Below are 26,269 nucleotides of genomic sequence, written 5' to 3'. Positions count from 1 at the left end.
AAATAATAAAGAAACTGCAAGTTTTTGACTTTAACAAATTGCTAGGCATCAATTTGGACAGCTATTGAAATGTACACAAGAGGACAGAATTGAAGATATAGGTGCAGCAGAAAACCTGGTCTTTAATGATTGCATAATGACCTGCAGATACAAGTAATCAACTTTCAACACATCTCCTTTGAATACTTTGAAATTCTTGCTCCTAATTGCTTGAAGCTTAATTTTTTTTTGGCATGTTTCTTTGGAAGAAAATAATTGAAGTTTGCAGCTGTTGGTATATATTTGTGTCTACTTGTAACTCTCTCTTATTTCTTCATTGTACATCTCTTTCAATGACAACATGTAAAAACAGCTCAAATTGATGTTTTGAAATGAGCAGAAGTGTAATGATATTTACTTTTTTAAAATCCCTGACATACAATAATCTCCCATGTTGAAATTTATTACCTTGGTAGAGGCAGCATCACATTATACTTGTCAAGAATTTATTTCAGTTCTGTATTGCTTTTGTTATTCCACTGTTGCATATAGCTATAACTTGTTATAGAAATAAATTGAAAGTGAAAAGGGAGCAAAGTGTTGATTTTTAAAAATGTACAGAAATCAAAACGTCTTTAGTCCCTCCTGGTCTGTCCTGAAGTGGCCAAGCTCAGTTGTAGGATTGTCGTTGGGATGCTACATTGTCCTCTGGCTTTGGACTCAGGAGTGTAATATTCAGCCAGGGAGTCTTTGTTCTACGATGAATGTTGCTTCAAAATGTGAATTTGTTACCCTCCACAGTTAACTAATGTACTCACTCTGAGTAGAATCTTACTACTTATTTTCTGGAAACAGTGACAAGACCATTTTTAAGTTCAGAACTTGTTCCTTTGATGTATGTGTCTACTATAGCAAACTGATTAATAGCCGGTCTCCAGGATTCCCAGCCAATTAGGGAGGAAGGGTGGGATGAAACATCTATCTGTCAAAGGAACTATTTCTAATTTAAAAAAAAAGAGTGCCTCATTTCAGAAGAGCTCACTAATGGTTGTAAAGAGTTAATAAGAAGACTGCTTTAAATTCCATCCAATCTGATAATGTCATCAGGATTTGAGTTGGTAAAAGCAGAACTGGATTTCAGAGGAGATAGACCTATCATCTAGAACTGGCAGTCTTTATAAAAATGTCAATCATACCAGTGTAATTTGTACTCAGTTGCAATAACAGCCTCTTCTTGCTAAACTACTTAGAGGCTTCTCTTTACAGCACTAGGCAAAGCAACCCTGTAAGTTCCTAACTGAAAAAGAAAATTGTGGCAACGTATCTACATTATGATGACTAAGAACCCAGCTAGCTCATACAAAATGATACCAGCGGTGATCAGCCAGTCAGCTTGTTTGAAAGCTGGCTGCTGAAGCTTTTGGGCCTTCACATCGAGTGCAAATTGAAAGGGCTTATCTGGTTACAGTGCACAGGTCAGGCCCAGTGCAGCGCCCCCCACTCAGTCCTAGTGCACTTCCACTCATATAAGGACAAGCAAAAAGTCATAGAAGTTTCCAGATCCCTGGGAAAAGATCCGCAGGCACTGCTGTACAAGGGTTCAAAAACCATGTTTTTCCAGGATTTCTCTGCAGCTGTAATTCAAAAGAGGAAGTCCTTCGATGAAGTTTAAAAGAGGTTGAGGATCCTGGGCATCCAGTACTCCATGAGATACCCCACAGTGCTCCATTTCAGCCACGAGGACTCAGTTTAGAAATTTGACTGAGCGGATAAAGCTAAAAACTTTGTAGGCACTTTAACATAGACGGATTGGCCTGAAGAATGTGGTTAATGTTTGTTCTCTTTTCTATCTTTCCCCATGTTTTCCCTTCCTTTTTTTTATTCCTTTCTTTCTTCCTAATAATTTCCTTTTTGGAAAGGGGGGAAAAGCCCTTGGAATAAGTTGGTTCCATTTTTTTAATAACTGGATTTTCTGATGGGAAGTTTTGTGGATGTTCTTTGTTGTCTCTCCCCCTTTTTTTGTTTGTTCTGTTTCTCTTTTAGTTACAAGTAGGGGTGACATGAAGCCAGGGATATGTGGAGTGGCCATCCTGACTTTGTCTGTTTTCTGTTGATTTAAGGATCATCTTGGTTTTTTTTTCTGGCCTAAGACTGGGGCACAGTCCGGGTTTGAAGGAGCTGTGAAGAAGGGAATGGGAAGGGTGAGTGCCCCCTATGGGCAGGGGGAAGAGTCTCCCATTCAAGGTTTTATAGTTGGATTTCTTTGTAGTTTTTTGGTAGTAATAGTTGTTTATAGTTATGCTAGAGTAGTTTTTGTACATATAGTTCTTCGACTCTGAGTCTTTATTTGCTTATGCTCGGCGCTTTGTAAGCAGGGTTCTGCCTCTGAGGGGTTTAAGGGTGTCTGAAAGGAGATATGGCGAAGTGTCTTATTAAATGGTGCACCTGGAACATTAAGGGAAATCATTCGCCTGTTAAAAGGAAAAAAGTGCTTTCTAGCCTTAAGAGGGAAAGAGTTGATATTGCTTTGATGCAGGAAACCCACCTTGATGGGGAACACCTTAAATTACAATAGGGGGATTATGACCAAGTATTCTTTTCATCCTTTGCTAAATTATCCAGAAAAATCATTCGCTCACATTATTAGAGCAGGTGAAAGATGAGCAGGAACAGTTTGTGATACTCAAAGCCCTGACACATGGGGAGGAATATGGCATTTTAAATGTCTACTGTCCTCCAGCACATCCCCTCAAATTTTTGATTAGTGCTTTCTCTAAGTTGAGTGGTTTTGGAACATGGCACATTATTGTGGGGGGGGAGTTTCAATTGTCTTTTGGATCCAACAGTGGACAGGATGCCTTGTGGCCCCCGAACTACTATTTCACAGGCCAAGCAGGTCGTTGACTTATGCGAGGAGTTGGGACTGGTGGATATTTGGAGAAGTCTTCACCCTACCGGCAGGGACTTCACCTTTTTTCAAACCTACATAAATGTCACACGAGGATTGACCTATTTCTGGCTCCCTCGGCCCTTCTGGATTCGATTATGGGTTGTAAAATTGGGAATATAGCTATCTCTGATCACGTGGCAGTATATGTGGAGGCTAAGGCCAAGAATGAAGGGCTAGGTTTCCAGCACTGGTGTTTGGACCCTTTTCTCCTTTAGGATTCCAAATTTTTGGAATACGTTTTGAAGGAGTTTCAGGTATTCTTGATTATCAACTCAGGCACAGCTAGTTGTCCGTCTATGCTATGGGAGACTTCTAAGGCCTTTGCTAGGGGATTAGCTATTTCCTATTCGGCTAGCCAGAAACGACAGAAGGAGGAATACCAGCTTCTACTTGAGACGCAGTTGAAAGCCGCGGAGGCAGCACATTTTGCGCGGCCTTCGGTGACTAAGCTACAGCGGATTACAGCCCTTCGGGCTGCCTTGATTTCAATACTGACACAAAACGCAAAGGAAAAACTTGCTTTTGCTAGACAAAGGCTGTTCAAATATGGGGATAGGCCAGGGAAATGTTTAACATACCTGACTAGGAAAAAGCGTGCTCCCCAATCCATTACTGCAATCAGAGACAGCACCAGGGTCCTTACATACGATGCTAAAAAGATTAATGGGGTTTTTTGGAGCTTTTACTCTGAATTGTATCGGTCTGAAGGTTGCGAGGACAGGAGGGCTAAAATGGAGACCTTTTCTAAGAACGTGGACCTCCCGAGGGTAACCTTGGAACAGGCCTCTCTCCTTAATGCCCCCTTGACAGTTCAGGAAACACAGGAGGCAGCTAGGCAACTTCAGAGTGGGAAGGCGTCTGGCCCTGATGGTCTCCCGGGTGAGTTTTTTAAGGAGTTTATAGGGATTCTGTCAGGGTCAATGTTGGTGATGTACAATCACTCCTATATGCATGAATGCCTACCACCATCTTTGAGAGAAGCTAATATTTCCTTAATTCTTAAGCAGCAGAAGGTTCCTGAGGATTTTGCCTCATACAGGCCCATCTCTCTATTAAATTCAGATTTCAAGATTCTGTCCAAGATCCTGGTACTGAGATTGGAAAGGTTGTTGCCCCATATTATTAAAGAGGACCAGACAGGCTTTACAAGGGACCGTAGGTCCTCTAATAATATTAGAAGGTTGCTGAATATGGTCCAAGTTTGTCAGCAACGATCTCTTCAGGGGTTGGTGATTTCCTTAGATGCAGAGAAAGCATTTAACCGGGTGGAATGGTCGTATCTTTTTTATGCCTTTGAACAGTTTGGGTTGGGTGGAGTCTTTGCTAGGTGCGTGGAGGTTTTATATCGCCACCCTCTGGCCGCAGTCATCACCAACGGGGTGAAGCCTGGGAATTTTACGATTGGTAGGGGTAGTCGGCAAGGCTGCCCCCTCTCACCATTGTTGTTTACATTGGTGATAGAGCAGCTGGCAGAGGCCATTCATCAGAACGCCCACATAACCACTCCGAAAGTGGGATCAAGGGCCCACAAGATTACATTGTATGCAGATGATGTCCTTCTGTTTTTGTCAAACTCGATGACCTCTGTACCCCATTTGATACAATGTATCAATTCATTTGGGGCTCTTTCAGAATATATAAGATTAACTTTGCAAAATCGGAGGCTATGCCTTTGGGGAACCTAAGGATGTGCCAGAAGTTGAAGGTGGCTCTAAGTTCCCTTCTAAGTCGTTATGGGCAGAGTTCCGATACCTAGGCACTTTTATTACACCCAAGTTTGATCTGTTATTTCGGACTAACTTTGCTCACTTGCTCGACAATATTAGGCAGGATCTCCAGAGATGGGAGGCTCTTCCAATTTCATGGCTGGGCCGAATATCTCTCATTAAGATTAATGTTCTTCCTCGTTTGCTTTATCCCATGCGTGTGCTCCCTATAATGTTTCCCAGGTCAATGCTGCGGAAGCTTATGGGGTGGTTTGGTTCCTTTGTCTGGCATCGTGGGCGGCCCCTCATCAAACTTAGTAAATTGCATGTGCCTCAAGGAGGGGGAGGAGTTGATTTCTCAGACATCAGGAGGTATCAACTGAGTTCCCTGCTGTCCTTTGTCAGGTGGATAATGATACAAACTCAATATGGCTGGATATTGAGGCCTCCCAGGCAAAGTACCCTCTTATTAACCTGTTGTTCATGGATAAGATGAGGACAGTTATGGACGACTGCCGGAACCCCATTGTCATTAGTACAGTCGAGGCATGGAGAGTGAAGGTTGTTTATCCAAGACTTCACCACTTACGCCTATAGTTGGCATGCCGGGGTTCCGGCCAGGAATGATGGACTCAGGGTTCAAACTATGGGCAGCGAGGGAAGTTTCTAGTTTGGGAGACTTGTTTGAGGGGGAGGGTATGATGTCTTTTGAGCAATTGAGCCGCAAATACAGGTTGCCCAGCAGAGAACTTTTCTGTTTTTTTCAGGTTAGGGATTTCATCCAGAAGAAGACTACGCTTTTCACTAAGCCCTATAAGCCCGATACAGAGAGGTTGTTGCTACGTTCCACAAGCACCCTTTCAGTTAGTGCTCTCTATCGTCTGCTGGGTGGCAGGGCCTGGCAGGTTATTAACCAGTTATTTGAGGTCTGGGAGCAAGAGTTAGGAGTGGAGATCTCTTCTGAAACATGGGAGAACATATGGGAGAATACTCGAAAGATCTCAATCTGTAATAGGACGTGCGCTACGCAGTTAAAAATTCTGCACAGGGCTCATTATGCACCAGACCATCTGGCGAAGTTTAAAAAAAGGGCATCTTCAGTGTGCCCCAAATGTAAATTAGGTGGAGGTACTCTTACCCATTGCTTCTGGACATGCCACAGGCTCCGTGTTCACTGGAGCGCTGTGGCGGGAGAGATAGGGAAGGTATTGAGGACTGAGGTCAAAGTAGACCCGATATCTCTCCTCTTAGATCTACCAAATTTACCATCTTTAGACAGGCATGGGAAGAAACTATTTATTATTCTTGCATACTGTGCACGGAAGAATATTCTGATGAATTGGGTGTCTGAGAACCCACCGGGCATGTTGGGATGGCAGAAATTAATTATGGAGCACATTCCCTTGGACTTTTTTTTACAAACATGGTGCACCACACAGCAGACCATTTTTATAAGACATGGCAGCCCTAGTTGGGTTATTTGGATATAGATTTGTCAGTTATCTTAACTAGGGCGTTTGTTTAACCAGGATGATTAGATTTGTCAAGCCTTGGGCCCTCGAGGGGGTCTCCTGAGTTAATACGGGTATATATACAATGGTCCCCATTCCTTTGTTTGGGAGCTTTGCGTCGAGCATGGCTATTCTGTATTTTGTGTTTTTGTTTTTTTTTTGCTTTTTTTTAGATTAGATTAGATTAGATTAGATTCCCCACAGTGTGGAAACAGGCCCTTCAGCCCAACAAGTCCACACTGACCGTCCGAAGACCAACCCACCCAGACCCATTCCCCTACATTCACCCCTTGACTAATGCACCTAAAACTACAGGCAATTTAGCATGACCAATTCACCTAACCTATACATCTTTAGACTGTGGGAGGAAACCCACACAGACACAGGGAGAATGTACAAACTCCACACACAGTTGCCAGAGGTGGGAATTAAACCCAGGTCACTGGTGTTGTGAGCACCAGTGCTAACCACTGAACCACCAGTATTCAGTGGCTTTCATCTCCTGCAAGAAGAGAAACTTGTGAGTGTGAATGATGCAACGTTTACAAAGAATGGAAGGTAATGACTTATGTTGAATAACAGAGAGTCCCACTGTGAGGAATGGGGGTTCCATTCTAATTCTCTTTTTTTTGGTGTTGTTTTGTATTATAGGGTGGGTTAGTAGTTAGTAGACAGTGGTTGTATTGTAACTTGTGTTTTTTTCTTTTTATTATACTGATGTTAGTTATTGATAGTACTTTGAATAATTTTATATATTTGTAAAGTTAAAAATATTTGCTAATGAATATATTTACAAAAAAAAGACCTTTAGGAGGTAAACAAGTCAATGCAAGGGAAAGAATTAGAAGATTGTGTTTTTGCTTCTTACATATGACATAGTCGTAAAGATGTACAGCACAGAAACAGGCCCTTCGGTCCAACTCGTCCGTGCCGACCAGATATTCCAACCCAATCTGCCAGCACCCGGCCCATATCCCTCCAAACCCTTCCTATTCATGTACCTATGCAAATGCCTTTTAGATGTTGCAATTGTACCAGCCTCCACCACATCCTCTGGCAGTTCATTCCATACACGTACCACCCTCTGCTTGAAAATGTTGCCCCTTCGGTCTCTTTTATATCTTTCCCCCCTCACCCTAAACCTATGCCCTCTAGTTCTGGAGTCCCCCACCCAAGGGAAAGGACTTTGTTTATTCATCCTATCCATGCCCCTCATGAGTTTAGAAACTTCCATAAAGTCACCCCTCAGCCTCCAATGCTCCAGGGAAAACACCCCCAGACTATTCAACCTCTTCCTAAAGCTCAAATCCTCCAACCCTGGCAACATCCTTGTAAATCTTTTCTGAACCCTTTCAAGTTTCACAACATCCTTCCAATAGGAAGGAAACCAGAATTGCATGCAATATTCCAAACGTGACCTAACCAATGTCCTGTACAGCTGCAACATGACCTCCCAACTCCTGTACTCAATATTCTAACTAATAAAGGAAAGCATACCAAACTCTTCCTTCACTATCCTATCTACCTGCAACTGTATTTTCGTGGAGCTATGAACCTGCACTCCAAGGTCCCTTTATTCAGCAACACTCCCAAGGACCTTACCATTAAGTGTATAAGTCCTGCTAAGATTTGCTTTCCTAAGATGCAGTACCTCACATTTATCTAAATTAAACTCCATCAGCCCATTGACCCAACTGATCAAGATCCTGTTGTAATATGAGGTAACCTTCGCTGTCCACTCCACCTCCAAATTTGGTGTCATCTGCAAACTTACTAACTGTACCTCTTACGCTCACATCTAAATCATTTACATAAATGACAAGAAGTAGTGGACCCAACAGCGATCCTTGTGGCACTCCACTGGTCACAGGCCTCCAGTCTGAAAAGTAACCCTCCACTATCACTCTCTGTCTTCTAGCTTTGAGCCAGTTCTGTTTGCAAATGGCTAGTTTTCCCTGTATTCCATGAGATCTAACCTTGTTAACCAGTCTCCCATGGGGAACCTTGGCGGACGCCTTACTGAAGTCCATATCGATCACATCTTCTGCTCTGCCCTCATCAGTCCTCTTTGTTGCTTCTTCAAAAACTCAATCAAGTTTGTGAGACATGAATTCCCACGCACCAAGCTATGTTGACTATCCTTAATCAGTCCTCAGGATTCCCTCCAACAATTTGCACATCACTGACATCTTGGAGATTTTATTAGGCAGCCAAGTCTTGGTGCCTCATTCAGTGGATTGCCTTGAATTCTGAAGCAAACTTGGCCACGTTAGTTCACGTGTGAAGTAACAAAGAGAATTAATGAGAGCAGAGCGGTAGACGTGATCTATTTGGACTTCAGTAAGGTGTTCAACAAGGTTCCCCATGGGAGACTGGTTAGCAAGGTTAGATCTCATGGAATACAGGGAGAACTACACATTTGGATACAGAACTGGCTCAAAGGTAGAAGACAGAGGGTAGTGGTGGAGGGTTGTTTTTCAGACTGGAGGCCTGTGACCAGTGGAGTGCCACAAGGATCGGTGCTGGGTCCTCTACTTTTTGTCATTTATATAAATGATTTGGATGTGAGCATAAGAGATATAGTTAGTAAGTTTATAGATGACACCAAAATTAGAGGTGTAGTGGACAGTGAAGAAGGTTACCTCAGATTACTACAGGATCTTGATCAGATGGGCCAATGGGCTGAGGTGTAGCAGATGGAGTTTAATTTAGATATATGCGAGGTGCTGCATTTTGGGAAAGCAAATCTTAGCAGGACTTGTACATGTAATGGTAAGGTCCTAGGGATTGTTGCAGAACAAAGAGACCTTGGAGTGCAGGCTCATAGCTCCTTGAAAGTATAGTTGCAGGTAGTGAAGAAGGCGTTTGGTAAACTTTTCTTTATTGGTCAGAGCATTACATACAGGAGTTGGGAGGTCATGTTGCGGCTGTACGTGTCATTGATTAGGCCACTGTTGGAATATTGCATGCAATTCTGGTCTCCTTCCTATCGGAAAGATGTTGTGAAACTTGAAAGGATTCAGAAAAGATTTACAAGGATGTTGCCAGGTTTGGAGGATTTGAGCTATCGGGAAAGGTTGAAAAGACTGGGGTGTTTTCCCTGAAGCATTGGAGGCTAGGGGGTGACCTTACAGAGGTTTATAAATCATGAGGGGCATAGATAGAATAAATAGACAATGTCTTTTCCCTGGGGTGGGGCAGTCCTGAACTAGAGGGCATAGGTTTAGGGTGAGAGGAGAAAGATATAAAAGAGACCCTAAGAGGCAGTGTTTTCATGCAGAGGGTGGTGCCTGAATGGAATAAGCTGCCAGAGGAAGTGGTGGAGGCTGGTACAATTGCAACAGTTAAAAGGCATCTGCTTGGGTACGTGAATAGGAAGAGTTTGGAAGGATATGGGCTGTGCTGGCAGGTGGGACTAGATTGGGTTGGGATATCTGGTCGGCATGGACAAGTTGGACCAAAGGGTCTGTTTCTGTGCTATACTCTTAAGTCTATTGAACTCAACTGATATGGGTGACCACAGTGGCCTACTGGTCTTTTCTTTTACATTCCATTTATGGAGGGGAAATGATGTCTGCGTATGGAGATTTTGGATCCCTTTGAGTATACTGTTTTGCAGGAGGACCCCTGAATGTTTGACTCTCAGATTGCTCACCAAATCATTGTTGTGATATTGGTGTCAATTCAGGCATCGCTCCATTTATCCTACTTGTCAAAAGCTGCGTCACTCAAAGCATTCACAGAACTCCAAGGTTTTGATGATTTGACTTGCATATTCAATCATTTCTGAAGGTCTTCATGGATTGGCAATTCTGAGTTGACTTCAATGCAGTTAAACTCTTTCAGCTATTTCAACTTCTGATACACTTCAAGAGATGAAATGTTAGTTGGGACTGGGAGTCATTGTTACAGGTGTTGATTCTCAGTGTACTATTGATTATTTGTTTTGATGTGATGAGGACAGAGCCCATGTGTTTTCTATGGCTGCTGCTTGCTGGAGCTGACAAAGTCACAGAAAAAGACTGGCTACCCTGGCTCCCCAACTGGTGCTTGCTGGTTTCCGGATAATGTTTTCTCTGGACTTATTCTTTTCGGGACCCATTTTCAGGTGAACATGCTTGTGAGGTAGCAGTTCTAAGATTTATTCTAAGGTGCTTGGAATATAGGTCATTCTGGACTAGTTTGATGTAAAGAAGACCTGGAGTTCACTTAGCCAGCCCAGTTGTGTTGAATAAGGGATATTGAGTAAACGCTTAACTATATGGGAAACAAGTAATCCGTGTGATTGAAGTTTAGCAATGTGAAAGTTGAAATAAAGCACTGACTTTAAAAGTGCATGCCTGGCAAATGTCTAACCAACCGTTAACCACTGGTGTTTGACAAGTTTACTGAGTGGCAAGCAGAGACTGTGGTCCTAGGTAGGTTTGGGCAGACACACCAGTATTTGAAATGCTGCTGGAACACATCTATGGCTAGGGGTAAGATGCTGCTGAATGTATGCTAATCATGTTGATAGAATCTCTATAGTTAGTGCAGATAGAGGCCATTCAGTCTGTTGAGTCTGCACTGACCCTCCAAACAGCTTCCCACCCATCCACATAGGATTAAATTAAAGTAGAGCGGGAGGTGTCTGATTTGAAAGATAAACACTGGCGTAGAACAGTAAAGCCAAATGGCAATTTTTCTTTGCTGTAAATTCTGTGTTATTCTATGTAAATATATACCATATGAGTTCGGGGAGAAAGAAAATTATATGTTGGGGGAAACACAAACACAGAAGTACTCCTAATTCCCCTCTGCCTTTTGTAATTTAGGTTTTACATTGCTTCACTCACTCGTTGTTGTACTAGTCTAACAGGTAGTTTAGACCTACCATTAATAAATTCTACATCTATTACAACCCCTTTGACAATATGTTTCACTTGATCTCGCAGATAACGACTTAAATTTTCTTTCAGCTTTTTGTTTTCTTTTCATTTTGGCTGCTTTAGAATTTGTTAGCTATCAGCTTTGGTCATACTTCTCTGGTCAGTTACACACTAAAGAACGAGTTGCAACATATGTAATTCTTCAGTGCAGAACTCCTAGATCACAATCATACTTTTCTGCAGACAACGTAGAAACTAATTCCAAGATTCTCCCTGTTTCTTTCCTACTGTTCCCATTAGAACAGGCTGAGGCAGGAATCGTCAATTATAAATCCAGGCAGCAAAGTGAATATTTATATTCAGTATATAGATATATTATTAAAAAATATATTACATGAAAATAGTGTTTCTATCCCACTGAAAATTGATGTATTCATTAATTGTATTGCTATTTTTAAAACTTTTGAGTAAACATTCAGTGACGTACTAAACTATAATATGGTTTAACTAGTTAAAAATATTGCGAGTGGTAAGGGAGCTCTGTTTTTATACTTGCTCCGAGTGGGATTGTACAGACACAGCACATCAATTAAGTGTTAATCAAGACATGATTGCTCTTGAGTAAGTGATTCATTCACACACTTGCTTTTTGTTTACCTACCAACAGGTAAATTTACACATCTTAACTTTATCTCTGTGTTTTGATAACAACCATTGCTTCATTTATAGAGCATCTCTTTATTTACTTCAGAGGAGAAATATCAACTAAAATTGACACAGATCAACTGAAAGCGATACTGGAACAGGTAACCCAATGCTTGGTCAGATGGGTGGGTTTGATTTCGTCCTGAATGATTCACTACTTTTGCTTACTGCTTGCTGCATTTTTCTGTGCTGATCTTCTTTATGTGAAAAGTTTACTGTCATCTGCAACTTTGCTATTTGCCAGTTTAAATCGAAACCACCTCAAAGCTTGTCTTGCTGTAGCTTGAGATTTGAACACATAGGGACAGCCCAAAGATCATGAAATAGGGATTCTTTACTCCACTGCTATCAGACCATTGCAAATGGGAAGGGAAATTAAGGTTAGGCAAGGAAATATTTATATAGAATGAAGCCTATAGTTTACATTGATTTAAGGAATCCTTTGTTGTCTCCACCTTTTTATAATTCAGTGACCCCTCCTTCCCCCAAGATCCCTTTATTTCTCCCAGTGGAGTCCATCTAATTTCTCTAGCTGCTCTCCTTGATCATCGACAACTGCTGTAGGAGGTCATGGCACAAATCCTTGAACTCCCTGTTCAGTGCCTTCTTCACCATTGCACCTGCAGCTGGAAATTACATTGCATACTTACCTGCTTAAAACTTACTGTTCCACATGACACAATGTGATCGTTTGCTATGCAGTTGAGTAACAGGGCCAATTGCACCTTCATAGCTAAAATAGTCAAGTCAACATTAGTGGCAGCATTTTCTTGCATCATCAATCTGGGCATATGATAAGCATTGAGCCCTACCATTAAGTCAAAAAGTTTGGTGCTGGAAAAGCACAGCCAGTCAAGCAGTATCTGAGGAGCACGAGAATCGACATTTTGAGCATAAGCTCTTCATCAGGAATCTGATCTGCAGTCCTCACTTTGCCCTACCATGAAGTGTATAAAGTCTAAATTAAACTCCATCTGCTACTCCTCAGCCCATTGGCCCATCTGATCAAGGTTCCATTGTACTCTGAGATAATTTTCTTCACTGTCTAGTACACCAGCTATTTTGGTGTCATCTGCATACTTACTAATTATGTCTTCTATATTTACGTCCAACTTATTTATATCAGTGACAAAGAGCAGTGGGTCCAGCACTGATCCTTGTGCACACTGCTGGTCACAGTCCAATAAAGAACCCTCTACCTCCTACCTTAAGCCAATTATGCATCCAGTTAGCTAGCTCTACTGAATCCCTGTGATGCAACCTTGCTAACCAGTCTACTGTGCGGAACCTGTCGAATGCCTTGCTGACGTCCATGGAGACAATGTCTACCACTCAACCTTCATCAGTCTTCTTTATCACTTCTTCAAAAAAACTCAATCAAATTATGGAGTTGTACAGCACAGAAACACCCTTCGATGCAACTCGTCCATGCCGACCAGATATCCTAAATTAATCTGTCCCATTTGGCCCATACCTCTCTAAATCTTTCCTATTTATGTACCATCCAGATGCCTTTAAATGTGTAATTGTATCAGCCTCCACCACTTCCTCTGGTATCTCATTCTATAGACGTGCTACCGTGTGCATGAAAAAGTTGTGCATTAGTTCCCTTTTAAACCTTTCCCTTCTCACCTTAAACCTACCTGGGATAAAGACCTTGGCTATTCACTGTATCCATGCCCCTCATGATTTTATAAACCACGTTAAGGTCACCCCTCAGCCTCTGACACTTAAGGGAAAACAGCTTCACCCTATTCAGCCTCTCCCTATAGCTCAAACCCTCCAATCCCAGTCACATCCTTGTAAATCTTTTCTGAGTTTTGAAGTTTAACAACATCTTTCCAATAGCAAAGAGACAGGAATTGAATACAGTATTCCAAAATTGGCCTAACAAATGTACCCTTAACAGTCTCAAAGATGACAAGTGTGAGGGCTGAAAATGGAGCCCTTTGTTATACATGCTATGACTAGGAACAAATTACTAAGGGTAACTCTGCTGAGTTGGGCAACACAGGAAATACATTCAAGGAGAATAGGTGTCATTAGCTGTGTCAAATGCCAAGGAAGACAAAAGGGACAATGCAACAGATGCAAAGCAAATTAATGTTATTTTTGACAGCAGTAGTCATGACCACCTAATTGATGAAACTGAGACAAAAATTGTGAATGTTGTAGACGAGGATTTTGGGAGATGACAAGTTATTTAAGGATTTTAAAGGTAAAGAGAGATTGGTGATACTTTGTGAATTGATTAATTATTGATATTTAGAATTAGTTATTTTGCTATAATCTCATCAAGCCATTCAGCAAGTTTTGAAGTTTAACTTAGATTTCTGCACAGATTGATAACATAAGCCAAAGAAAGAGGCTTTACTTCTCGCATACTGTTTGCTAAATATTTTGAAATGACAGCATCTGCAGTCCTTTTAATACAATAAATGGGCCTAACGTATCATAAAGTATTCGTTTTGCTCTTGCAACAAGCATTGTAGTGATTTCTATAATATGATAGCAAAGCCTGACATCACACAGTGGCCCAAAGGTTATTGTGCCAGCAGGTTTGGAGCTCTGCATAATTAGCTTGTAAGCAAGCTCCACTGCTTTGGCAGCCAGCTGCAGTCTGCCACAGTTGGTTGTCTTTTAGCTAAGTGAAAGAGGTCCCACAATGTCGAGTGTAGATTCAGAAGGGAAAACTTTGTAATAAGAGTAATGTGCCTTATCATGCTGGAGATTTTCAGCACTTTAAGGATAGATTACAGTTCCTAATTAAATTTTTGTAGCCTTAATTAAAGAATCTGCTTCAGTTTTACGATGGTTCTGTTACACTTTCCACTCTGCTCTGATTTAATTATTCTGATGAATGCAATTAGTATGCTAAGGCAATTGTTCATTTCATTTGCATATTATATTGGATAATTGGATGACGCTAAAGTGATTAAATTAGTAGAATGACAGATGAATCTGCTTTTGTTCAGGACAAAAATTAAGTTTGTAAGAATGACCACGGTGGGAATTGGTGACCTTTGCATATTCATTAGGGAAAAATGCATATTGTTAATTTGTAAAAGTGTTGCAAGGTGCTGACTGTGTAACCCTTGATCTCAGCTGGCAACCAAGAGCAGCATTTTTTTCATGGCCCTGCTGTATTCAGTTACTAAACAGTAATGTGGTGATTTCATTTTTTCAAACTTTGGGGACTAATGAGAAATGCAGAGACATTACAGAGTTAAGCAGCAATAAGCCAAACTCCACAGAAAAAGTCATGGCATTTATTGTTTACGATACTCTGTAAGGTTCAGTTCCCAATCTGCGTTACTTGATCCCACAAAGTCTGCAGTTGGGATGACACAGTTATCAATGCCCTTCAAATATCAAGACATATTATTGATCACTCTTACTTCTGGACTGTATGCGCGAGGTTCAACTCTAATGCCTTGTGTTCAGTTAGACTTGTGGTGCTCACTGCATTGGCTTAAATTATAGCTTACTTGACCAAGACACCAAATAGCTGCTGGCACCCAAGGGAAAATATCCAAGTGAGAGTTAATACATACAGTAAAAATCAGAAGGGGCAGTGAAACAACCTCATTAGAGTTTGAACAGCCTACTTCTTTAAATATTGGATGTGAATAGATAGTTTTAATTTGCCTTCATTAGCATAACAGTCTCCAAATGTATCAACAAATGGATTAAAATTTCCTGAAGGATACTGTCTATTCTAAATGAATGATGATGCAAGTGTGTGCTTGGATTTAGTTGGTATGAGCTGCCCCAACTTTACTGTATGAATATTAAATTTAAAGGCAGACCTCAAATGCTGTGCTGATCACTTTTATAAGGATGGCAAGTACTCTGGCTGTCCTTGGAGATGCATGAATCTAACACTTTAAGTGACCTAACCTTGTTTTAGAGTCACAGAGACATACAGTACAGAACCAGACCCTTTAATCTAACCATGTCAACCATAATCCCAAACTAAACTAGTCCCCACTGCCTGTGCTTGGCCCGTATCCCAGCAAACACTTATTTGTGTGTTTGCTTAAATGTCTTGGAAGTGTTGTAACTCTGCCTACATCTACCACTTCATCAAGAAATTCATTCCACACACTAACCACTCCCTGTATCAAAAAAGTTGTCCCTTACGTATTTTTAAATCTTTGACCTCTCACCTTAAGAATATGCCCTTAAGTCTTGAAATCCCCCACCCTCAGGAAAAGACACCTGCCATTCACCTTATCTATACCCTTCATGATTTTATAAACCTCTATAAAGTCACCTCTGAGCCTCCTACACTCCATGGAAAAATAGTCCCAGGCGATCCAGCCTCTCCTTATAACTCAAATCCTCCATTGTTGGCAGCTTCTAGCTTCAGCTGCAGACCTTTGATGTCGAACACACCATTGTATAAGAAGTTTGAAATCCAATGAATGATACTATCTGTATTTTTAATCAACTTCACTTTTCATTCATGAATTATCCAGACGTGTTCAAACAAACTTCCAGACCTGGTGTAATTTGACTTAGTGCTATTCCCTACAATAATTTCTGTTTGTTTGCTAAGCACCATCAGTCTATATAAACAGTTATGGTAATCTCTAACTTCTGTCCTGCTTCCTGTTCAGTGCACATTAATCCTCCTGTGTGGCACCTTGGGACACTCCATTACATTTCCGACATTGAATATGCATGTATAAAATAAAACCAGGAACTGTAGAAATTACTTGGCAGATCATGCTACAACTGGGAAGATACAGGATGGGTTGTGGCATTTCAGGTATATATCCTTCATTAAAACTGCAAATTGTATTATAAAAATGTTGACAATACTAGAATAATGTCAGGAGAAGAGAGATAATGGAAAAGATCATCATTAAGGTGATAGATTTATGTGTAACATAAATATTTCTCTGTTGCTTGTAAGTCTCCATTTTAACTGACCTTTAGTCATAGAGATGAATCACCATTGCACAAATATTTAGTTCAGATGACTTCCACACTAGCCACTAAATATTTTTAAGTCAACACGCAAAGCATGATACATTCAGCACTGAAAGCTTGGACCTTAGTAAATTTACTTAGAATTGTCATCCTTTAAATGTGGGATTTCTAAAACAAATAAACTTTTCATCTAACAATTCCAAGCGACTCACTTCCAGTTTAATTTATGGAAGGTAGCTCAAGTTATCAGTCCACAGAACATGTTCAGATCCAGTACAGATAAAATTCATCTTGTGCATAAAGTGAAATGCAATTATTTTATTTAATGTTTTGTTTTAAGTTTTAACGTGTGGAACAAGTCATTGTATGCTTCATAGAGTCATAGTGATGTACAGTACGGAAACAGACCCTTCAGTCCAACTCGTCCATACTGACCAGATAACCTAAATTAATCTAGTCCCATTTGTCAGCCATTGGTCCATAAAGCTAAAACTTTCTTATTCATGTACCCATCCAGATACCTTTTAAATGTTGTAATTGAACCAGCCTCCACCACTTCCTCTGGCAGTTCATTCCATACACGCACCACACTTTGCGTGAAAAAGTTGCCCCTTAGGTCCCTTTTAAATCTTTCCCCTCTCACCCTAAAACCTATGCCCTCCAGTTCTGGACTCCCCCACCCCATGGAAACACTTTTCCTATTTATCCTATCCATGCCTCTCATGATTTTATAAACCTCTGTGAGGTCTCCCCTCAGCCTCTGACACTTAAGGGAAAATAACCCCAGCCTATTCACCTTCTCCCTTTCGCTCAAATCCTCAAACCCTGGTAACATCCTTGTAAATCTTTTCTGAACCCTCCAAGTTTCACAACATCCTTCCTATAGGAGGGGGACCAGAATTGCACACAGTATTCCAAAAGAGACCTAACCAATGTCCTGTACTCAATGCTCTGACTAATAAAGGAAAGCATACCAAGTGCCGCCTTCACTATTCTGTCTACCTGAGATTCTATTTTCAAGGAACTGTGAACCTGCACTCCAAAGTCCCTTTGTTCAGCAACGCTCACCAGGATATTTCCATGAAATGTATAAACCCTGCCCTGATTTGCCTTTCCAAAATGCAGTACCTCACTTGTATCTAAATTAAGTTCCATCTGCCACTCCTTGGCCCATCTGATCAAGATCCCGTTGTACTCTGAGGTAACCTTCTTTTCTGTCCACTACACCTCATCTGCAAACTTACTAACTACACCTCCTATGTTCACATCCAAATCATTTATATAAATGATGAAAAGCAGTGAACCCAGCACCGATCCTTGTGGCACTCCACTGGTCACAGGCCTCCGGTCTGAAAAGCAACCCTCCACCACCACATTTTGTCTTCTACCTTCGAACCAGTTCTGTATCCAAATGGCTAATTCTCCCTGTATTCCATGTGATCTAACCTTGCTAACCAGTATATCACGAGGAACCTTGTTGAATGCCTAACTGAAGTCAATATAGATCACGTTCACCAATCTGCCCTCATCAATCCTCTTCATTACTTCTTCAAAACACTCAAGTTAGTGAGACATGATTTCCCACACACACAACCATGTCGACTATCCCGAATCAGTCCTTGACTATCCAAATGCATGTAAATTCTGTCCCTTAGGATTCCGTCCAACAACTTGCCCACCACTGATGTCAGGCCCACCAGTCTGTAGTTCCCTGGCTTTTCCTTACTATGTTTCTGAAATAGTGGCATAACATTAGCCAAACTCCAGTCTTCCGGCACCTCTTCCGTGACTATCAATGATACAAATACCTCAGCAAAGGGCCCAACAATCACCTCCCTAGCTTCCCACACAGTTCTAGGGTATATTGATCAGGTCCTGGTAATTTATCCACTTTTATTCATTTTAAGACATCCAGCACCACCACCTCTGTAATATGGACATTTTTCGGGATGTCACTATCTGTTTCCCCACATTCTATATCTTCCATGTCCTTCTCCACATTTAGTATCTCCCCCATCTCCTGTGGTTCCATACAAAGGCTGCCTTGCTGATCTTTGAGGGGCTCTATTCTCTCTCCAATTACCCTTTTGTCCTTTAATGTATTTATAAAATTCCTTTGGATTCTCCTTAACTGTTTGCGAAAGCTATCTCATGTTCCCTTTTTGCCCTCCCGATTTACCCCTTAAGTTTCGTCTTATTGCCTGTATACTCTTCTAAAGATTCACTCAATCTCTGCTGTCTATATCTGACATATGCTTCATTCTTCTTAACTAAAACTTCAATTTTTCTAGTCATCCAGCATGGCCTACACCTTCCACTCTTACCTTTCATCCTAGCAATAACATACTGTCTCTGGACTCTTGTTATTTCACTTTTGAAGGCTTCCCATTTTCCAGCCATTCCTTTATCTGTAAACATCAGCACCCAATCAACTTTTGAAAGTTCTTGCCTAATATCGTCAAAATTGGCCTTCCTCCAGTTTAGAACTTTAACTTTTAGATCGGGTCTCTCCTTTTCCATCACTATTTTAAAACTAATAGAATTATGGTCGCTGGCCCCAAAGTGCTCCCCTACTGACACCTCAGTTACCTGCCCTGCCTTATTTCCCAAGAGTAGGTCAAGTTTTGCACCTTCTCTAGTAGGTACATCCACATACTGAATCAGAGAATTTTCTTGTACACACTTAACAAATTCCTCTCCATCTAAACCCTTAACACCATGGCAGTCCCAGTCTATGTTGGAAAGTTAAAATCCCCTACCATTACCATCCTATTTTTCTAACAGATAACTGAGGTCACCTTACAAATTTGTTTCTCAATTTCCTGCTGACAATTGGGAGTCTACGGTACAATCCCAATAAGGTGATCATCCCTTTCTTCTTTCTCAGTTCCACCCAAATAACTTACCTGGACGTATTCCCAGGAATATCCTCCCTAAGTACAGCATTATCCCTTATCAAAAATGCCACTCCTCCTGCTCTCTTGACCCCTTTCTATCCTTCCTGTAGCATTTGTATACTGGAACATTAAGCTGCCAATCCTATCTATCTCTGAGCCACCTTTCTGTAATTTCTATGATATCCCAGTCCCATGTTCCTAACCATGCCCTGAGTTCATCTGCCTTCCATACTTGGCCTCTTGTATTGAAATAAGTGCAGTTTAATTTACCTCGTTTTCGGCTTTGTTCCTGCCTGCCCTGACAGTTTGACATGGTTCCCCCCCCCCCACCAACCTTACTAGTTTAAATATTCCTAAGCAGCTCTACTAGCTTAAATCTTACCAAGCGGCTCTGGCAAATCTCACCACCAGTATATTAGTCCCCTTCCAATTCAGATACAATCTGTCCTCCTTATACAGATATCTTCTATCCCAAAAGAGATTCAACTCTATTCAACAAAATGAACTCTGAATGTATCAAGTAACAAAGGTCAACATATAAATGTGATATACAATGCCACAATTTAAGGATATTCTTTCATAGTGCAGAATCTCTGTCCTGTCCAGAGAGGCATTGCATGACAGCCAAAAACACATTCGTTGGGTGAAAATCAGACTGACCCTCATCTTTCTCCTGATGGCTAACCTTCACACTTACCACGTACAGACACTTCTTTCTTAAGCATTCTCATGTCTTGGGCGTGCCTTTACCAGCCAAATAAAAGAGGTCAGGTGGAAGACTGGCAAGATTGTTAAGAAAACAGTGCTGCCAGATTCAAATTTAGAATGACAGTGATGGTCTAATTGCCTTATAAAATCACAGAATAGTAAGTACAGCAAAGAAGGAGGCCATTCAGCCCATTGAATCTATCCAAACTATTTCAAAGAGCAATCCAGTTACTCTCCTTGAGGTATCCTTTCAATTTTTAATTGTTTAGAATATGCCAGATTGTGGAATTATGACCTTCAAAAATATAAAATGGACTAAATAAAACGTAGAACATTACAGCGCAGTACAGGCCCTTCGATCCTCAATGTTGCGCTGTCCTGTGAAACCAACCTGAAGCCCATTTAACCTACACTATTCCATTCTCATCCATAACCTGTCCAATGACCATTTAAATGCCCATAAAGTTAGCAAATCTACAACAGTTGCAGGCAGTGTGTTCCACGTCCCTACTACTCTCAAGTAAAGAAACTACCTATGACATCTGTCCTATATCTATCATCTCTCAGTTTGAAGCTATGCCCCCTTGTGCTAGCCATCACCATCCTGGGAAAAAGGCTCTCACTGTCCACCAGAAAAACATAGTATTTCTGAATGATTGGCTTCTGTCACTTGAAAATGGTTGAATTAATTAGGAAATTGAATTTTTGAACAAATATATTTCATCCAATGCTGATGTCTGCATTCCACCGTGATTCCATATTATGCAGGTGGATATCCAATCTTTTATTCTTTCAGTCTCTTGAAGCCACTAAACTTTGCTTTAGTGTGGTACAGGTCTCTGGTATGTCACCCCCATAGCCATTCAACATATGCATGTTCAGACAGTGAGTATCGGCAGACTCATTTTTCATTGGAAGCAACACAGTTAACCATAATCCTGATGTCTTCAAACAGCCTCCTTCCTTTTCCCAGCAAAGGTTACTGCATGGCAATCATTTCCTGGCTAATTTACTTCTCCCGGGCTGAAGGATATTTGTAACCCTCCCATCTGTTGTTTCATCTGAACTCAGCTGAGTTGATTTAAGCCAGGGATCAAATCTCAGTCATGTTAAATATTTTAATATTGAAAAAATTACAATTTCTTTTAAGTACAGAAATGTAGCTCTTTCTAGTCTGAAATAAGGTTTTATTTTTTGCATTCCCTCCCCCTCTATCTTGTCAATCATATGCTGGAGAAACATTCATACAAGTTTCAAAACATTACATGAACCTTATTATTTAGAGGCTGTGGAACAGCCTTTGCATCTCAGTGCTAATGTAAGCACTGGCGGAACAATAAAGCAATGTAGAATTGATCTAAGAGCAGGAAAAAGGCCCAAATTGTGACATATTCTGCTGATTCAGTGCCTCTGCCTCGGGTTCTGTTTATGAATGTGCACAGGGAAATAATGCAGATCTTACATCCTTAAAGTGAAACTGTCTACCAGCAAGTATGAAAAATCCTTCCCTTTCGACATGAACCCCTATTATCCTTTCTCTTCAAAGAAATTCTGGCATTAATGTATTACTTTGTACATTGCATCTGCTATGTGTTGCTTTGTGTGACTAGAGGAAGTGAGCTTTTGTAGGCTGTAGCAGTATTGAAAAGTAATACATGTCAAATAACAAATATAGATATCCCCAAATTTCCAAAAGCACCCTTTATATTTGCTTTCTCTGACCATGTAAAATTACGTATTTGACAGATTTTAGAAATGTTTGTTTAAAAGACAAAAAGATAAAAGAGATATAAAGAGGTTCAACAGTTCTGTATCAAGGTGTTGCTTCAAAGTGTATTTGGACATACGATTATGGTATAATTCTCCATACAGCAAATGTGCAGTGTCAGGTATGTGAAGTGTAATGTGGGACAGTGGAATCATATCAAGATTGCCCAACTTTCCCAGAGCAAGACAGGAGAGAGCATCTTCCAACCATTGTTATGAACAGTCCACAGAGTGGTATTGGAATTGGTTGCCTGCCCAGGTTCTGAGGGGAAATGCATTTTGTAAAGGTTGTTTAATGAATTACATACTAAAGAATAAAAAATAAACTGGATCTCGTGAAAGACTTTGGCAGGCTTCCTCTGAGAACAGTAACTGAAAAGTTGAGTTGCTAGAGTAGGTTTCAGAAGGATACGATTAGGTGAAATCTGTGGTATTCCACCACCATATACTCTGGTGGGGTGGCTAATTCAGTTTTGCTCAGTCCAGTACTGGCACAGTTTGCAATTGTGGCATGTGTATGAGTTGTTTGATGCACTCACATCATTTTACAATTTTTCTGTCCAGTCTTTATATGTACCGATTGTCTTTGAAACTTGACTGATGGTTCAAAATAACACAGCTGGGTAACTTTCACTCTGGCTCACCATTCTCAAGTACTATAAATTGGATTATTGTTTTGACCTAGAATTCAGAGCAAACCTCTCCATTTACATTTCTTACTGTTTTCAGAGTGAGAAAGACATCAGAACATTACAGGATATTAACTCACCATGAGCAAATTTAACAACTCTAATGGTTCCATACTTCTGAAAAAATCTTCTATGGTCCACATTTGACAACCGTGTACTGGGGGGCAGGGGTGGTAAACAGTGGTAGTTTGACGCACTGACCTCTACATCGCCGAAGCCAGGCGCCAACTCACAGACACCTTCTCCTAACACTCCCTCAACCATGACCTTACCTCCCATCACCAAACCATCATCTCCCAAACCATCCACAACCTCATCACCTCAGGGGATCTCCCATCCATAGCCATCAACTTCATAGTTCCGCAAGCCCAGACTGCCTGGTTCTACCTCTTACCCAAAATCCACAAACCTGACTGCCCCAGTCAATCTATTGTCTCTGCCTGCTCCTGCCCCACCAAACGTATCTCCTCATATCTCAACGCCATCCTGTCCCCTTGGCCCTGAAGCTCCCCACTTACATACACCCTCCACCTTCTCCATGAGCTTTGCTTCCCCAGTCTCCAATGCCTCATCTTCACCATGGACATCCAGTCCCTATATGCATCCAACCGCCATGGCAAAGGCCTCTAAGCCCTCCGTTTCTTCCTCTCCCACTGACCCAACCAGTACCCCTCCACCAACACACTCATTTGATTGGCAGTTCCTCATCCTCAACAATTTCTTTTTTGAATCCTCCCACTATCTTCAGACCACAGGGGCAGTCATGGGCACCTTTATAACTCCCAGCTATGCTTGCCTCTTCATAGCATACGTGGAACAGTCCATCCTCTGCAGTTACACCGGCACCATCTCACACCTTTTCCTCCGCTGTATGTATGATGACTGTATCGGCACCACCTCATGCTCCCACAAGGAGGTTGAACTGTTCATCAACTTCACTAACAACTTCCATCCTGACCTAAAGTTCATCTTGGACACCTCCTTCCCCTTCCTGGACCTCTCTGTCTCCATTTCCCATGACCGACTCAAAATAGACAGCTATTTCAAGCCTACCGAATACCACAGCCACCTGGTCTACACCTTCTCCCTCCCCCGACTCCTGTAAAAATGTGATCCCTCAATCCCAATTCCACCGCTTAGCCCGTATCTACTCCCTGGAGATGCAATTCCACTCCAGAACATCCCAGATGGTCTCCTATTTCAAAGACCACAATTTCCCCTCCCACGTGATCAGCAATGCCTTCCAGTGCATCTCCTCCACTTTCTACACCTCCGCCTTTGAACTCAACCCTCCAACTGCTACAAGGATAGAACCCTCTTGGTCCTCACCTTCCATCCCACTAATCTCCGGAAACAGCACATTACCCTCTGCCATATCTGCCACCTACAATCAGACCCTACCACCAGAGATATATTTCCCTCCCATCCCTACCTATCTGTGTTCCACAGAGACCATTCCTTGCGTGGCTCCCTCATTAGGTCCACACCTGGCACCTTCCCTTCCCACTGCAAGAGGTGTAAAACCTGCACCCATACCTCCCCCCTCACCTCCATCCAAGACCCCAAAAGATCTTTTCACATCTGGTAATGATTTCTCTGCACACCCACCCACCTCATCTGCTGTGTCCATTGCTCTCGATGTGACCTTCTCTACATCGGAGAGACAGGGCACCAATTTACGAAGTATTTCAGGGAACACCTCTTGGATATGTGCACTAAACAACCCACTGCCCTGTGGCTGACAACATCAACTCCCTCTCCCATTCCCACTCCCACCCCCACTCCCAGTTCCTCCAAGAACATGCACATCCTGGGTAACCTCCACTGCCAAATTCAAGCCACGTGACGGCTGGAGGAAGAACGCCTCATCCTCTGCCTTGGGACCCTTCAACCACACGGCACAACATTGACTTCACTGGTTTCCAAATTTCTCCTCCCCCACCTCATCCCAGATCCAACCTTCCAACTCGGCACTGCCCTCTTGACCTGTCCTACTTGTCCATCTTCCTTCCCACCTATCCACTCCACCTTCCCCTCCGACCTATCTCGTGCCTCGCAAAGCTTATTGAGATGGTTGAGAAGATGAATGAGGGTATAGTGGTTGATGTGGTGTACATGGATTTCAGTAAAGCGTTTGATAAGGTTCCCCATGGTAAGCTGTTGCAGTAAATATGGAGGTATGGGATTGAGGGTGATTTAGTGGTATGAATCAGAAATTGGTTAGCTGAAAGAAGACAGAGAGTGGTGGTGGCAAATGTTCATCCTGGTGTTCAGTTATTAGTGGTATACCATAAGGATCTGTTTAGGGGCCACTGCTGTTTGTCATTTTTATACATGACCTGGATGATGGCGTAGAAGGATGGGTTAGTAAATTTACAAATGACTCTAAGGTCGGTCGAGCTGTGGACAGTGCTGAAGGATATTGCTGCTTACAGAGGGACATAGATAAGCTGCAGAGTTGGGCTGAAAGGTGGCAAATGGAGTTTAATGCAGAAAAGTGTGAGGTGATTCATTTTGGAAGAAGTAACAGTAATACAGAGTACTGGGGTAATGGTAAGGTTCTTGCAGTGTGGATGAGCAGAAAGATCTCCGTGTCCATGTACATAGATCCCTGAAAGTTGCCACCCAGGTTAATAGGATTGTTAAGAAGGCATATGAACCATGGGGTTATGTTGCAGCTGTAGGAAACTATGGTGTGGCCGCACTTGGAGTATTGCGTACAGTTCTGGTTACCACATTATAGGAAGGATGTGTAAGTTTTGGAAAAGATGCAGAGGAGATTTATGAGGATATTGTCTGGTATGGAAGGAAGGTCTTCTGAGGAAAGACTGAGTGACCTGAGGCTGTTTTCGTTAGAAGGAAGAGGTTGAGAGGTGACTTAATAGAGATGTGAAAGATGATCAGAGGATTAGATAGTGTTAGCAGAGAGAGACGTTTTCCTCGGATAGTGATGGCTAGCATGAGAGGACATAGCTTTAAATTGAGCGGTGATAGATATAGGACAGATGTCAGAGGGGTAGTTTCTTTACTCAGAGAGTAGTAATGGCGTGAAACTCCCTGCCTGCAACTGTAGTAGACTCACCGACTTTAATGTCTTTTTAAATGGCCATTGGATAAACATATGGATGATAATGCAACAATGCAGGTTAGTTCAGCTTCAGGCTGGTTTCACAGGTCAGCACAACATTGAGGGTCAGAGAGCCTGGACTGTGCTGTAATGTTCTGTGTTCTTTGAAAGCAAGATAATATTTCGAGTCTGGCGATTCTTCATCAGAACTGTTAACAGCTCAGGAAAGGTGGTAATATATTGAAGTGACGTTTGTGGGAAGGGGTTGGTCTTGCACAAGGTGACTTACTTGCCGATTTACTTCCTCCAACCTCAGTATCCAAGGCCTCAGGCACACCTTCCAGGTGAAGCAGCAGCTTACCTGCACTTCTCTCAACTCATTTATTTCATTCACTGCTCAGAATGTGGTCTCCTGTATATCGGGGGAGATGAAACACAGATTTGATGACCGCTTTGCTGAACACCTACACTCTGTCTGTAAAAC

At 41.7% G+C, this 26,269-nt stretch overlaps 1 protein-coding gene across 6 annotated transcripts in view; it reads left to right on the top strand.

Moving 5' to 3' along the window:
* scaper (S-phase cyclin A-associated protein in the ER) overlaps positions 1 to 26,269 on the top strand; it is a 311,736-nt gene that overhangs the window by 269,627 nt on the left and 15,840 nt on the right. The window contains exon 30 of one of the 6 annotated variants that reach the window (XM_043680386.1): positions 11,744 to 11,820. The exons of 4 other annotated variants lie outside the window; for them this stretch is intronic. In XM_043680386.1, coding sequence (XP_043536321.1) covers positions 11,744 to 11,803 — 60 coding nt within the window. In that variant the 3' untranslated portion in view covers positions 11,804 to 11,820. The remainder of the gene's footprint in view (positions 1 to 11,743; positions 11,821 to 26,269) is intronic. One more of the 6 variants, XM_043680387.1, reaches the window with a different exon arrangement.

The sequence above is a fragment of the Chiloscyllium plagiosum genome, chromosome 40 (assembly GCF_004010195.1).
Source record: "Chiloscyllium plagiosum isolate BGI_BamShark_2017 chromosome 40, ASM401019v2, whole genome shotgun sequence".
NCBI classification, from domain to species: Eukaryota; Metazoa; Chordata; class Chondrichthyes; order Orectolobiformes; family Hemiscylliidae; genus Chiloscyllium; species Chiloscyllium plagiosum.
This window is presented reverse-complemented; position numbering and strand designations above follow the sequence as displayed.